The sequence below is a fragment of the Pelodiscus sinensis genome, chromosome 2 (genome assembly GCF_052426305.1).
Source record: "Pelodiscus sinensis isolate ZL-2025 chromosome 2, ASM5242630v1, whole genome shotgun sequence".
Taxonomy (NCBI): Eukaryota; Metazoa; Chordata; order Testudines; family Trionychidae; genus Pelodiscus; species Pelodiscus sinensis.
Window position 1 is genome coordinate 28,663,197 of NC_143053.1, and position 16,829 is coordinate 28,680,025.

Here is a 16,829-nt window from a genome sequence, read left to right on the forward strand (position 1 = left end):
CTAGGGGAAAAAATGCTGTCCTTGGCCTCTGTTTGTCAGAGGCTGGAGAGGGATGGCAGGAGACAAATCGTTTGATCATTGTCTTCGGTCCACCCTCTCTGGGGCACCTGGTGCTGGCCACTGTTGGTAGACAGGATACTGGGCTAGATGGACCTTTGGTCTAACCCAGTACGGCCGTTCTTATGTTTTTATGTTCTTATAATTTTGGACATATTTAAAAAACCTTGACTTCACTTTTTTACATGATCTCCCCAAATTGTCCCTCCATTGTTTCTCTTTATGTCTGCACTAATTGACAGAGTTTTATTTTCTCCTCTTCTATTTATCTTTTTCCTCTTCATTTGCGGTCTCCATCTTTTTCCTCGTCCCTCCTTCACATTCTTTTTTATGTCCCTATCTCCTCCAAGTTCCTTTCCCAAACACTTAATTTACATCTATGCTGATTTCCAGCTTGTGAATTTTATTATAGTCAATATCCTATTATAGTTATTCTCTCAGCAGCTGTGTACATGGATATCCATTCCAGTTTTGTTTTATGGTATAATAGGTTATTGATTTGTTGTGTTGACATCTGCATGATTGGATGATAATATGTGATGTCTTGTAGGGTATTTAAAACTGAAACTATTTCAGAGAAACATTTTTATCCAGAGCCATTCCTAACCATCACTGGAATTTTTTCTCAGCAGCTGTGACTATGAGTTGGAATTTGCATGTTTTTGTGCCCTTCTTATATATATACATTCTATATCTGAATAGTTTGGTACTTTAAAAGGGGACTTAGTTCAGGGCTTGTCTATATTTACAGCACTTCAGAGGTGAAGCTGTAACTTTGCAGCTCTGCCACTGTAGCTCTTAGTGAAAAAACTGTGTGCTAATGAGAGAGCTTCTCACATCAGGATAGGTACCCCGTTTCCCCTCACGACAGCAATTGTGTGAGTGGGAGAAGGCCCCCCATCAACACACTATTGTCTGTACTAGAAGTTTTATCAGTATAGCTCCATTGTTCAGAGGTGCGGATTCTCCACATCGCTAAGTGACGTATTTATACCAACATATTTTGGTACTGTAGACCAGGGATCAGTTTTGAGAAAGTTTATAGAGTGTCTTTTTTTCTTTCAGGGAAACTTTTGTTTGGTTTGTTTACCTGGGAGGTATTCACGGTACCCTTTTTGGTTGTCATGACAGAACCTAAATCTCCAGGTTGTAAAAAGTGCCTGGCTTGTAAGGTAGTAAAGTTCTTGAACAATGGCCATGTGAAGATCAAAAAGAACACAGAGAGAGTTTAATCTGAAAATATCCTTCAGTGATTGGGATCCACAATCTCCTTCAGATCATGTAACTATCCTTGTAGTTAGAAAGTTCTTTTCCCTCTTACATCTAACCTAAATCTTCCTTACTACAGATTAAACCTGATGCTTTTTGTACTAACTTCAGTGGACATTGGAACAATTAATCATTATCCTCTTTATAACAGTCTTTGACTTACTTAAAGACTTACTACATCCTTCCTAAGTCATTTTTCAAGACTATAGCATGTGTAGGCACATGTGTGTTTATGAAAGTATATTTATTTGTATGCCTAAAAGCCCTATAGCTTTCTTTTGGTGTTCAATTGCTAAGCATTTTATTCACATTTATAAATTATAAGCATACACATTAATTATTGTAAAGATTTATTTACTTATTATCTTATAGGAATTCACTCATCCCAAAGGTTTCTGTGGAATATAAAAGCATACTATGTAATATTGTAAGCACTAAAGATGCTTACTCAACAGTGAAACCATAAAAACCCCTTAAAAATCACTCCTGGTCATCAGCATCTTAGCTCATCTTAACACTGGTTCCATAAAGGGAGAACAACAAAGGCAGATAGAATGATTATAGCCTCATCGTCAACATCAGCTCCTTAAAATGGATCCAATTCCCAGAAACAAATAAAAGAAAGACAGTGCACGTTTCAGAAAAACAGATGTGAAATGCCTGCGCACCCTACTCCAATATCTGTGTCACTCAGCCATATTATTAATAGGTTCTTAGTCGACTTCAAAAATAAGTCTTTGTTAACCTAGTAACCTTAGTAAAGTGATCACAAAAATAAGTGTAACTGCTGAGATCCCTATTAAATGGAAATGATAAAAGTTTTACACTACCCAGATTTTTTTTTAAAGTTGATTGTAGAGATTGATGTTTGCTGGGAATTTGTGAGCTTCTAGTAATGAAAACATTCCCAACGAGTAAAATGTCATACATGAAGAGTATATAAAACCCAATAATGCGCACAGATACCATCCCTGCCTACTTATTAGGAACCGGATCAAAAGTCCATTGAATTCATGGAAAGGCTCTTGTGACTAAAATGAACCATGGATCAGCCCTGAAGAGTTTCCCACATCTCAGTTTCGTTTCTGTGACATCTGGATTGTGATTCATCCAATTTAATAGCATCCAAGTTGCTAGTCCAACCAGATGAGGGGAGGGATGAACTAGTATTGGTTGGGTTTTCTGAAGAAGAGAGGTGCGTGTCCTCTGCATATCAGTGACATCACAGTAAATGCCACATCTAGATATACACAATGATTCCTGAGGAGAATGAATTACATAGTAGATACAAGGAGATGAAAAATATGGTATCCAGTCGAATCTATAGCAGGAATTGCCAAACTGCAGCTTGTGAGTTGCATATGGCTCTTTTACAGTTAAAGAGTCAGTCCCCCTCTGCCCCCCACCTCCCATTCTCTACCTATCAAACTGGGGACGGAGGGGGGACTCAGAGCTTCTGCCCTGATGGTGGGGCTAGGGGCTTCTGTATGAGATGACTGGTTCCTGCTGGGAGTCAGGGAACAATTTCATGGCTCAGACACCAAACAACTTGATCCATGCTCTCTTCTTGCCCTTAGGGACCTCTCTCTGCAGCTCCCAGGTTAGGGCCACATGTAGAGGCAGCAACAATCAGCTGCGAGCTACAGAGAGGGGCTACTGCTTTAGATTTGCAGGGAGAGGAAGCAGAAAAAACAGTGGCTGTCCCTGAAGCTCCCAGCTATTTCCCATTGTCTCTTCCCATAGCCACAGCTCCCAGCTTGCTGGTTGTACAAGGAGGGGTGGTAGATTTGTGGCACCATATGACCAAGAAGAGCCAGAAAAACACATGCATTGACCTGGGAGAGGGGACCACGCAAAGTCTCCTCCCACCCTGCGAGGGATGTGGTGCTTCTAAGCACCACACGCACCTTGCAGAATGGCAGCAGTCTGGGAGGAAACTTGGTGTGCTTCCCCTGTCCCCAGGCCAATAAGAGCTTGGGGGCAAGGGGAGTGCATGAAATCTCTGCCTGCTCTGCAAGGGGCTCAGCACTTAAAGTCAACTGTCGTCAATAGCTGGTGGATGACTCTAAGAGCGGTGCTCCCTTGCGGGGTGGGGGTAAGGAGTGAGAGGTCCTAACTGACCTGGGAGCAGCATGGGGGAGCACGTGAACTCTTTTCCCATTGCCAGAGGCCTGAAGTGCTCCCCCGGTCAAAAACTATAGCTCACCCCAATCCAGACCTATGGGGGTTTCTTTTTCCCTTTGGTCTCTTTTAGAGAATGAAGTAAAACATCTTTTGTCCAGTGATTTAACTAACTACAGACTCTGGAATCTCCTGGCAGTTAATCTTCTAGCTAGATTTCCTTACCTAGCCTAATAAATTAATACGTTTTCTCTGACTCAGCAGAAGATATAGACAAAACCACCCCTTTTAAACTAAACTTTGCAAAACTTTCTAGATGCCCTAGTAATGGGTGCTTGCAATTGTAATAAACCAGTTTATCTTTATTAGGATTTTGTAATTGTGGTGTAGGTCCTGGCTCTATATTACATACAAAAAATACAGTATCTCTTCAAAATTACAGCTACTCTTTGGGCAATTAATGCATTTTCTCCACCTTCTAGAAATATCACTAGCTTCCATAAGGGAGAATGGGAGACACTAGTCATCTGAAAAGGGACATCTTGACTGGCCTTAGTCCCACTGAGAACAATGGGAAATGGCAGCCATCTTGAAAGAGGCCAGTGCTTTGTAACTCAAAAGATGACTTTATGCATCACCCTCTACAGAAGAATAGATTGACTAGGTGTCTGGTTTTTTGACGGCTCCAGTCAGCATCAATGATCATCCATTATGAGGCCGGAGGTGATGCTGCAAAGCTGAGCCAAGCTATTCCCTACCTGTCCTATGGCACCACAATGTGCCCCAGAAGTGACCAGCAGTGGGGCTATGTGGCTCTTTGTGCTGCCTCTGTCACCCTGGACACTAGCTCCACTCTCCTATTGTCTGGTTCTTGGCCTTGGAAACTGGGGGTGTAAGTAGTGAGTGTGGATGGGGCCTTGTGGAAGGTGTGAGAATTGAGAGGGTTTTTTTGCCAATAGGAAGTTGGCAACCCTACTGAAGGAGTACTTTCAACTATGAAAGATAATTGCAAAACTGACTACTAATCCTTAATTTTTTTGTAAAAATTACCCATTACATCAGATCTATTCAACAATAAAGTCAGGACGGAGGGGGAAACTAGAGGTTTCACCACTGTGTATACATATGTCTTTGCAAATGCCGCGGGGGATATTTAAATCCCCTGTGGATTTGCAATTCCGATTCGTCTCATTAGCATCCCTTTTCCGGCAAAGGGATGCTAATGTAGACGTAGCCAGGGGTTTTCTAAAACATTTTAAATAATTGTCCTGATATTTATTATCAGACTTCAAGGTCATTTCATATTATTTACTATAGTTTACCAATGTATTTTAGAATTTTAGAAATATTTGTGGAATCTGAAGATGACAAAATTCTGTTCATTCACGGTCATCAATTTACTTTATAATCTGACTCTAGACAACAAATATTCATGTTTGGGTAGATTCCATTAACATTCCCATACTGACCATGAATTGAAAATATTTATGTTCTCTATTAAGCCCTACCTCAACATTCTGTTTTACCTGCAGCTGAATGTGGAGCCTCTGCAACAAATAATGAAGGAATTTTGTTATCCCCTAATTACCCACTCAACTACGAACACAACCATGAATGCATTTATAGCATTCAGGTACAAGCAGGAAAGGGAATCAATATTTCAGCCAGAACTTTTCACTTAGCCCAAGGAGACGTTCTTAAGGTAGGTTGTCACTTTTGTAATGCCTCTATATTATTTCCAAATGTATTATGCTTTCATGCCATTGTGCTGGTCATCTGTATGTTGTATTACAGTCTTATGTGCATTTATTTTAGTAATTGCCATTTTAGTAAAATAATCTTCTATCTAAAACAATTCTATGTGTAGTAAGTCAATAACAAAAGCAACCTCTGGCCATGTCTACTGTTTCCTATTTCTTTACATCGGGGGTGGAACCTCTGGCCTGCAGGCTGCATAAAGTTTATCAGGGTTAACAGCTGATGGGCTATGTCAGGGGATATCCCTCCCCCCCAGTCCCAAAGGATTGTGGAGCAGGGGAGGACCCGCATTGACTTCACGGGGGGGGGGGCCCACCCTACCCGCTGACGGTTTACTCTAGGCCTTCCAGTCGGGGTAGGGTTCCTACGTACCGGGGATGAACCCTATTATGGCCTAAATCCCCCCTTTCTCTCCGGGCCCCTGCACAATTCAGGTTTATCCTCAGAGTCTATCTCCCACTGGGTGTACTGTCCTCCCGCGGGCGGGTATTCTCCAATGCTACCAGGAGCTTGATAGTGGTTTGAGCCCACTGGAGTGGCGTAGGGGTACTCGGGCCTTCCTACGCTCCCGAGCCCCGTTCCCAGGACCCTAAGGGTAGGACGTCTGGCCCTTACCCGAATGGCGAGGATTGCGTCGTTGTCTCCTCACCACCCCTCTCGGGGTTGTTGTCGGCTGCCCCTGCCAGCGCACCCCGTCCTGGGTCTCCTTCCTACCTCCAGTAGAGGCTGTGTCTACAGGGCTCCAGTCCCCGAAGTGGCGTTGGTCTTTCCGATGTCACTCCCCGGTTCCACGGTTGGGATGGAGGACTAGATGAGTCTGTCACGCAGTCGGACCCCCTGGAACCTCGGGGGCCCCAGATGCTTTCCGGGCTGGCTCTCATGTTCTAGACCGCCTCTGCTCAGTCCTCTATATGCTCGGCCCTCTCTGGTTCGGACCTGAGCTTGGCGTCGCTCTCCGTCGCCTGCCCAACGTCTCCTTCCAAGCCGGATGGTGTGCCCCTGGCTCCGGCTGGTTCTGCCCAGTTGCCAGCATCTCCAACAGCCCCTCTCTTCCCCCCTTGGGACATGGCCGCCCCCGCCCTTGCCACAGCATCCTCGGTTCCTCCCTCCATGGCGCGGACGTTCCTCCTCCCCAGGTGAGCTGGCGCTGCATTTAAATGCGGCCGCCAGCTTTCCGCACGTGCACAGCAGTGCTGGCGGAAGCTGCCCAGCTCCCCATTCTCGACGCAGGCGGCCAGCCCGCCCGTATGCAGAAAGGAGGACGGGGCAAGCCCGTCACAGGCTACCAGATGGTTTGCTTACCTGAGCATCTGCAGGCTTGGCCGCAGTTCACTGTTCACACTTTTTGGAGCTCCCAGTGGCCAGAAATGGCAAAGGGTTTTGTGCCTGCAGATGCTCAGGTAAACAAAAGCTAGGGAACCGCATTCAGCCAGTGCACTGAAGGTTCCCCACTCCTCCTTTACATATCCATACTCTGACCACAGAAACATTTTAAGATTAAAACACATGATGTAGTCTTAAATTTGTGTATAAGTTCACTAGTTTCATTGTTACCTATGTTTCATGGTTTTGCATCAAAACCCTAAGTTGTGTTCTTGTCTAAAAAGTAATATTTTCCCCTGAGGCTTGATTTTATATGGTTCTTGACTGGCACACAAGGAATGCTTTTGTAAGAGGTTTTGAATTGCATGGTATGTAGCAAACTGTTGAACATCATCAATTCCAGTTGAAGTCAATTCTAACTTTTCATCAGAGAACAGAGGGCTCCCACCACTTTCAAGAATTGATTTGAAATACTAATATGATTAATTTGATGGAGAACTACAGTTTATTAAAATGTGTAATTGGTACTTTTGACTAACAAAATATTTATATTTATACCTGAATGTATTACTTAGTGATTTATATTCCAGGTTAAATACAGTCTACTCTTTCTAACAGGCAAATAGATGTAAACAAACAATCATAAAAAAGTATTAGAGGGGTAGCCGTTTTAGTCTGAATCTGAAAAAGTGGCGAGGAGTCCTGTGGCACCTTATAGACTAACTGAAGTGTTGGAGCATAAGCTTTCATGGGCAAAGACCCACTTCGTCAGATGCAAGTAGTGGAAATTTCTAGAGGCAGCTATAAATATGCAGGCCCCAGAATCAGGCTGGAGATGACGAGGTGGATCCAATCAAGGAGGATGAGGCCCACTTCTAGTAGCTGATCTGGAGGTGTGAATTCCAAGAGAGGAGAAGCTGCTTTTGTAGTTAGCAAGCCATTCACAGTCTTTGTTTAATCCTGAGTTGATTGTGTCAAACTTGAAGATGAACTGTAGCTCAGCAGTTTCTCTTTGAAGTCTTTATTTTTGAAATCATAAAAAAAAATCCCATGCATTATAGAAAAGCAAAATAAAATAAAAAAAAGTTAACTCTATCAAATCTAACACAAATAAAGGAATATCAAACATACAGAAATTACATTTCCTATTGTTTGCTTTGCTATTTACAGGGTAACTAATTATATTTCCTTTAAATAACCTATAATTTTACTAATTGATAGAGAGTTAATACTTACCATTTATTTTCAAAATTATTTAAATCATTAAATAAAACTAAACCTTACTATACCCCATGTGAGGATATTAATATTCAGTTTTACCAGTGATGGTATTTCATAAGTAGTTAATTGTTTAGAGAGAATAATGATTTGTTTGAGACCCCATAAATATGTTGTGTTAGAGATCAGAGGTTCTGTCCTGGATTTAGATTACTATCCCAACACCAGTGACAGAAGTAAATATACCAATTTTTTTTGTAGTAATTTATATAGGAAATTATGGGTGCAGTTTCTCATGGCAATAAATTGAGTAAAAATGATAACATTCTATAGTAGCCCCTCCTGAGGGATGTTGTTCATAATTCTGAAATGTTCATAACTCTGAATAAAATGTTAGGGTTGTTCTTTCAGAAATTTACAATTAAACATTGACTTCATATAGCATTGAAGCTTTACTGTGTAGAAGGATAAAGCTACCTTCCCTTTACTTTTTCAGTACATTACGTTTAACACGGTATTTCATTGTATTTGCTTTTGGGGGAGGGGCTCTGCTACTGCCTGATTGCATGCTTCCAGTTCCAAATGAGGTTTGTGGTTGAGTAGTCAATTCATAAATCTGGTATTTGTAATTTTGAAGTTTTTTATATTGAGATAGCTTTGATATTTAGGTTGGAAGTGATGCAACTCATTTCTCTGGTATAATAGTGGACACATGCAGTTCAGAGAAGATTTATGATACAGTTGCCAGGACAAAAACATAGATTTCAGTGTTCACCAGCTTATCTTTTATTTTTCCTGGAGAAAACATTAGCTTGAAATGTTTTTACTTTTCTAAAATTATTTTTACATTTAATGAATCTGTTGCTTTAATCTTCATATTCAAGGGGAAGGCAATGTGCATTACATTGAGAAGAAAATGCACTGAAGAATAGCTATAAATATCACTCACAGAATTTTCTCTGAGTTAAATAGGGATGAATAATGAATAAATAAAAGTGTCAGATGGTAATTGGAATTCTTGCATAGCAAGTCACCACCTTTGAATTATATTAATAAGCTATAATTCCCCCTAAATTATTTGACAAGCGGCAACAGCACCATTGTCAGTTATGATCAAAGTCTAGACAGTTACCTCAAGGGAAGGGCAGAGCTTCTAAATACAGACGCAAAATACAGGACTATGTAGCACTTTAAAGACCCACTTTCTGGCCCACGAAAGCTCGTCATCTAATAAACCATCTTGTTAGTCTTTAAAGTGCTACATAGTCCTGTATTTTGCTTCAGCTACACAAGACTAACACGGCTACATTTCTATCACTATTCTAAATACAGAGGCATCTTGAGAAAGAATGATACCCAAGGGAATAGTGACTGACTATGTGGCTGCTCCAGGGCTGGAGCACCCACATAAAAAATCTAGTGGGTTCTCATCACCCACCCACTGATCAGCTGTTTGGCAGGTCCCTCCAATACATTATTTGGTGAAGGGTGGGAGGAGGATCTGTGGGGAGGTTATGTAAATGGGACAAGAAGGTGCATATGCGAGAAGAACAGGTGGAGGCAGGGCAAGTGTGGGACCTCATGGGAAGGCACAGAGGGGGCTAGGGAATTATCATTCTTTCCCAAATGACCCAGTTCCTCAAAGGACGGCATTTCATAATCAAATCGTATTGGGGGAAAAGTAAGTTGAGGTTAGGCAGTTACTGTTCAAGGTTTTTTTTTTCTTGTTAAAATAGAATTCTGTTAGTCTCTACAACAAAATACTTATCTACACTTTTCTAGAAATAAAACAAAGATGAGGTGTTCTTAGAGCACAAAATTTCATATAAAAAGGTTCTAGAGCAAACTGGCAAATTTAAAAAGCAATAGTTCACCAGGGTCATCAAAGAGATATACATCAAAGAGGTCTGAGGGATCTTAAGAATAAAATGACTAAATTGTGATAATAATGTACATTGTTACAGCATATACATGTATTCCCTCACTACTTTTAACTCGCTACTATGTTCCCTTGATGATTTAACAGAAATTTCCCATGATCTTTACCTATCCCTGTTCTTATTCAGTTGCATATTGAATGATGCAGAGATATCTTTGTATTACCACAGGACTCCTTGTTGTTTCTATCCTTAGTACATGTTCTTGTCCAAGTGTGTGTTTCATGGTGCCTGTCAGGTTTTCCCTGGCTCATTAAATAATTCTTTCAAAGCCTTATTAATTTTACATGCTTTCAATCTTGTTCAACTTGGATTAAGTTGGAGTCTTAAACAAAAATCTTTGTCATACAAAGACAAATTGTCCAGTGCTTTCTGGAAAAGCTATGTCCAAAAAAGAACAACTTTCCCATTCTAAAATTAACTAATCAACCCAGGAATCTGATGGTATATATATGAACATTTCCTCTTATATGAAGAACATATGAATCTCTTACTACAGCAATTCTGTAACTATACCATAATCTTTGAAAACACATATTCACGAGTTATTTTACATTAGATGATCTCAGTTTATATTATTTATCTGACTTCATTGTTGTTTTCTAACAACAATTTCATATAACAGGTAGGATTTTCAAAAGCATTTGAGATTCTTCAATATGAGGATATTCATGACATTTAACAAATCAACTAAAGGTGTAAAGTTAATGCACATACATTAAAGCACTAACATCCATGTGAATGCACTCATTCAGGATTAAAGTTTAAAAAAGAAGGAAAGAAAAAGTCCCAGTGCCAAAGTTTATACAGTTTAACTGAACACATAAAGGGTGGAGTCATAACTCAATGAAAATCAATAGCAAAACTCCAATTAACTTCCTGGGATTTCACTGAAAGTGATGAGTGAGAAAACAAACAACGTGCATTGGGAGGTGGAAGGATTAATGAGTTACAACACAAAAATCGGTAACACCTAGCATATGAAGACACTTTGATGCTTCAGATTAAAGCTTTTGTTTAGTTTTGGTTTGCTTTACAACTTTCTGAGAACAATTTTTGTAAATTATTTCCTGTGAGCCTTATGTAAGTACCAAATGGATTTTGGTTTGAGAAGAGTAGTGACATGCCAGACCAGAATCAGAAATGCATTGCAAATATAATGGTTATTAGACAGTTTGAAGCAAATACAATCATCTAGGTTGTGTCCTTTCTTGCATTTGTGAGGAAAGCACTCCGATGCCTTCACCATCATCAACAAAAATGGTCCATGTTTTTTAATCATAGGATAACCAATGTGAGTTAGCTATTTCACTGTGAAAAAAAAATAGAGCGCCAAGGTACTGTAGTTCTATTGTGCAATGAAGTTAGTGAGGTCAACAAGAGAACAGGTGATTGCTAACAGGGAGTTTTGAGAGGGAGTTCTCCAGGTGAAGGAGAAGCAGATACAGGACTCTTGAGGGAAGTGTGTTTTGTTATTGGGGCTTTCTCAGTGTGTGCAGAGCTTGTGTTTGTTTGGTGTGTGGTGGTTTGTGGTTTTTTTTTTTTTTTCCTTTTCCTTTCCCTCCTCCCCCCCTGTTTGAGTGAGGCTTTAGAGGGGGAGTTCTCCAGGTAGAGGAGAAGTAGATACAGGAGTCTTGGGAGAAGTGGGTGTTGTGCTTGGGGCTTTCTTGCTGTATGCTGAGCTTGTGTTTGTGAGTGAGGGTTGTGTGTTCTTTTTTGTTTATTTGTTTGTTTATTTATTTATTTATTTTCCCCTGTGTTTGAGAGTGAGGCTTTTTTTTTTTTCCCCCTTCCCCCCTCGCCTTGATAGAGTTTGTGCTGTGATTGGTAGGGGCTGTGATTGGCAGGTGGAAACTGTTGGCTTCTAATTAAAGTTTGAATTGTAGAAGCCTCTGCTGATTGGCTGAGCCTTGGTAGGGGGAGGGGCTTTATAAGGCAGTGGGCAAGCGACCAAGGAGCTTGCGAACAGGTGATTGCTAACAGGGAGTTTTGAGAGGGAGTTGGAAAGGGGAGAGGGAAGGGCGGGAGGTTCTCTTGTCTTTCTTTTTAAATCCCTTCTCCAGGACAGCAGAGATGGTTGATGATGCGTCTGCTGCTGTTGTTACCTGCACGGCGTGTGCCATGTTTGTCTTCCTCCCGGAAGAAAGAACGGATTTCATCTGCACCAAGTGCAAGCTGGTCGAGATTTTGGAAGAAAAAATTAGAGGACTGGAGGCCCAAGTGTCGACCTTACGCTTGATCAGAGAGGATGAAGACTTCCTCGATAGAAGGCAGCAATTGATCCTTCAAGCACGGCAGGCAGAGGAGCCAGTGAGGGCAGTACGCGACCAAGAGGAGAACTGGCAGCATGTAACTTCTAGAAGGGGAAAAAGGCCAGCACGGGATTCCCCCGATGCTATAGAGGTAAGCAATCGCTTTCAAGCTCTCTCCACAGGCTCTGCAGTGCTGAATGCTCTGGAAGGGACCTCACAAGGTAGAAACCAGAAGGGAACACCATCTACTGAAAGGCATGGGATGCGTAGTCCTAGGGATGGGGGTTCCACGGCCACCACCCCCAAAAGGAAACGACGGGTGGTGGTGGTCGGGGACTCCCTCCTAAGAGGGACTGAGCCATCCCTCTGCCGTCCGGACCTGGAATCTCGAGAGGTGTGCTGCTTACCGGGAGCTCGCATTCGGGATGTCACTGAGAGGCTTAGCAAGCTGATCAAACCTTCAGATGGCTACCCCTTCCTGCTTCTCCATGTAGGAACGAATGATACGGCCAAGAATGACCTTGAGCGGGTTGCTGCGGATTATGTAGCACTGGGAAGAAGGATCCAAGACTTTGGAGCGCAAGTGGTGTTCTCGTCCATCCTCCCTGTTGAAGGGAAAGGACTGGGCAGGGATCGTCGAATTGAGGACGTAAATGCGTGGTTGCGCAGGTGGTGTCGCAGAGAGGGCTTTGGTTACTTCGACCATGGGACTCTGTTCCGGGCGGAAGGATTGTTAGGAAGAGATGGGATCCACCTAACCAAGAGAGGAAGGAGCATCTTCGCAGGCAGGCTTGCGAACCTAGTGAGGAGGGCTTTAAACTAGGTTCGTCGGGGGACGGTGACCAAAACCCTGAGGGGAGTGGGAAAGTCAGATACCGGGAAGAAATGCATAGAGCAAGGAGCGAGAAAGGAGGACCCCAGTTTCGAATGGAGAAGATAGTGCAATCAACTGGTTACCTGAAGTGTTTGTACACTAATGCGAGAAGCCTGGGCAACAAGCAGGAAGAACTGGAGGCCCTGGCCCAGGCCAAGAAATATGATTTAATTGGGATAACAGAGACTTGGTGGGATGACTCGCATGACTGGAGCGCTGTCATGGAAGGGTATAGATTGTTCAGGAAGAATAGGCAGGGGAGAAAAGGAGGAGGAGTTGCACTATATGTAAGAGAGCACTATGATTGCTCTGAACTCCAGTATAAAGAGGGAGAAAAACTTGTTGAAAGTCTATGGGTCAGGTTTAAAGGAGCAAACAGCAGTGATGTTGTGGTTGGTGTCTGCTACAGGCCACCGAACCAGGTGGATGAGGTAGATGAGGCTTTCTTCGAACAACTGAGCGAAGCTTCCAGATCGCAGGCCCTGGTTCTCATGGGGGACTTTAATCACCCTGACATCTGTTGGGAAACCAATACAGCAGTACACAGGCAATCCAGGAAGTTTTTGGAGAATGTTGGGGATAACTTCTTGGTACAAGTGCTGAAGGATCCGACCAGGGGCCATGCACAGCTTGACCTTCTCCTCACAAACAGGGAGGAACTAATAGGGGACGTAGAGGTGGGTGACAACCTGGGAAGCAGTGATCATGAGATGGTAGATTTCAGGATCCTGACCAAAGGAAGGAAAGAGAGTAGTAAAATACACACCTTGGACTTCAAAAAAGCAGATTTTGACTCCCTCAGAGATCTGATGGAAAGAATCCCCTGGGATGTTAACATGAAGGGGAAAGGAGTCCAGGACAGCTGGCAGTATTTTAAAGAAGCCTTATTGAAGGCACAGAAAGAAACCATCCCGACACGTAGCAAGAGAGGCAAACCTGGTAGGAGACCGGATTGGCTTACAGGGGAAATCCTTGGTGTACTTAAGCACAAAAAGGAAGCTTACAGAAAGTGGAAACTTGGACAAATGACTAGGGAGGAGCTTAAATGTATAGTTCGAGAATGCCGGGGGGTTATCAGGAAGGCGAAAGCGCAAATGGAGTTGCGACTGGCTAAGGATGTGAAGGATAACAAGAAAGGTTTCTACAGGCATGTCAACAAAAAGAAGGTGATCAGAGAGGGTGTGCAGTCCCTAATGGATGAAGGAGGTAACCTAGTGACAGAGGATGTGGGGAAAGCTGAAGTACTCAATGCTTTCTTTGCCTCTGTATTCACGGACAAGGTCGGCTCCTGGACTTCTGTGCTAAGCGACGCAAGATGGGAAGAAGATGGACAGCCCTTGGTGGGTAAAGAACAGGTTAGGAACTATTTAGAAAAACTAAACGTACACAAATCCATGGGTCCAGACTTAATGCACCCAAGGGTACTGAAGGAGTTGGCAAATGTCATTGAGGAGCCTTTGGCCATTATCTTTGAAAAGTCGTGGAGATCGGGCGAAATCCCGGATGATTGGAAAAGGGCAAATGTAGTGCCCATCTTCAAAAAAGGGAAGAAGGACGATCCAGGGAACTACAGACCAGTCAGTCTTACCTCGGTTCCTGGAAAAATCATGGAAGGGCTCCTAAAGGAATCCATTTTGAGACACTTGAATGAGAGGAAAGTGATCAGGAATAGTCAGCATGGATTCACAAAGGGCAAGTCGTGCTTGACCAATCTGATTGGCTTCTATGATGAGGTAACTGGCTCAGTGGACATGGGAAAGTCAGTGGATGTTGTGTACCTTGACTTTAGCAAGGCTTTTGATACGGTCTCCCACGATATTCTTGCCAGCAAGTTAAGGGAATGCGGATTGGATAAATGGACGGTAAGATGGATAGAAAGATGGCTAGAAGGCCGGGCCCAGCGGGTAGTGATCAACGGTTCGATGTCAGGATGGCGGTCGGTTTCTAGTGGAGTGCCCCAAGGTTCGGTTCTAGGACCGGTTTTGTTCAATATCTTTATTAATGACCTGGATGAGGGGATAGATTGCATCCTCAGCAAGTTTGCAGATGACACTAAGCTAGGGGGAGAGGTAGATACGCTTAAGGGCAGAGATAGGGTCCAGAGTGACTTAGACAAATTGGAGGATTGGGCCACTAGAAATCTCATGAGATTCAACAAAGACAAGTGTAGAGTCCTGCACTTGGGACGGAAGAATCCCAAGCATAGTTACAGGCTGGGGACCAACCAGTTAAGTAGTAGTTCTGCAGAAAAGGACCTGGGGGTTACAGTGGATGAGAAGCTAGATATGAGTCAACAGTGTGCCCTTGTAGCCAAGAAGGCTAATGGCATATTAGGATGCATTAAGAGGAGCATTGCCAGCAGATCCAGAGATGTCATTATTCCCCTTTATTCGGCTTTGGTGAGGCCACATCTGGAGTACTGTGTCCAGTTCTGGGCCCCCCACTACAAAAAGGATGCGGACGCATTGGAGAGGGTCCAGCGGAGGGCAACCAAAATGATTAGGGGTCTGGAGCATATGACCTACGAGGAGAGGCTGAGGGACTTGGGTCTGTTTAGTCTGCAGAAGCGAAGAGTGAGGGGGGACTTGATAGCAGCCTTCAACTTCCTGAAGGGAGGTTCCAAAGAGGATGGAGAGAGGCTGTTCTCAGTAGTGACAGATGGCAGAACAAGGAGCAATGGTCTCAAGTTGTGGTGGGAGAGGTCCAGATTGGATATTAGGAAAAACTATTTTACTAGGAGGGTAGTGAAGCATTGGAATGGGTTACCTAGGGAAGTAGTGGAGTCTCCATCCCTAGAGGTGTTTAAGTCTCGGCTTGACAAAGCCCTGGCCGGGTTGATTTAGATGGGATTGGTCCTGCCTAGAGCGGAGGGCTGGACTTGACGACCTTCTGAGGTCTCTTCCAGTTCTGATTCTATGATAAGGGGATGGTTGGATGAAATAACATGATCTTGGTAACTAATTGACCATTCATTTCCAGTTGGAAATAGGTCAATGGAGGGATGATAGGAGTTGCTATAGGGAACTTTCTGGGTGTCTGGCTGGTGAGTCTTGCCCACATGCTCAGGGTTTAGCTGATCGCCATATTTGGGGTCAGGAAGGAATTTTCCTCCAGGGTAGATTGGCAGAGGCCCTGGAGGTTTTTCGCCTTCCTCTGTAGCATTGGGCACAGATCACAGCTGAAGGACTCTCTGCATGTTGGGGCCTTCAAAGTATTGGAAGGCTTCAATATCTGAGACATAGGTGAGAGGATTATTCTAAGAGGGGTGGGCGAGATTCTGTGGCCTGCACTGTGCAGGGGGTCAGACTAGATGATCATAATGGTCCTTTCTGACCTTAAAGTCTATGAGTCTATGAGAGCAGGGGTATAGTGCTGATTATGACTACAGGCTGAACTTCCCAAATCTGGGACTGTCTGGTCTGATAACATCTATGGTCTAGTACAGGGGTCTCCAAACTACGGCCCGCAGGCCGGATGCGGCCCGCGAGGCCCTCTCATCCGGCCCGTGGAGACCTTTTTGTCTACGGAAAAAAAATTACGGAAATTTACGTGTATCCTGCCAAGATCAGCCGCCGCTTACGTGGACGTTATGTTTTTACCGAATTAAAATAGAGGCACGCAGTAGTGCGTTATGTTTTCCAACCGATCATTACATTGCAAAACCTTATTCGCTGCTTACTTTTTCTACTTCCATTCACAGTCAATGAGATGATATAACGCCATCTAGTGGCGGAGTTTTTAAATGGTTTGCTGCTGGTTCAAGACTTGATTATTTTGATCACAGTTTGCCAGTTGCGATGAGGAGGTGTTGGTGTCAATTAGCGTCTGATTTCGAAACATGTTGCACTCTATTTTATTTAGTGATATTTTTTTTTACTGGTTTTTACCAGTTTTTGCCCAAGGAAGACTTTCCTAATGTCAAAACTTTTGCATCAAGGTACCTTTCAATCTTTGGAACAACATACCTGCGTGAACAAACATTTTCAAGAATGAAATACGTGAAGAACAATTTGAGAACAA

General features: G+C 43.1%; 1 protein-coding gene across 2 annotated transcripts in view; it reads left to right on the top strand.

Moving 5' to 3' along the window:
• Positions 1-16,829, top strand: part of CSMD3 (CUB and Sushi multiple domains 3) — a 1,180,750-nt gene that overhangs the window by 752,114 nt on the left and 411,807 nt on the right. For both annotated transcript variants that reach the window (XM_075920204.2, XM_075920205.2), the window contains one exon: positions 4,980-5,149. In XM_075920204.2, coding sequence (XP_075776319.2) covers positions 4,980-5,149 — 170 coding nt within the window. The remainder of the gene's footprint in view (positions 1-4,979; positions 5,150-16,829) is intronic.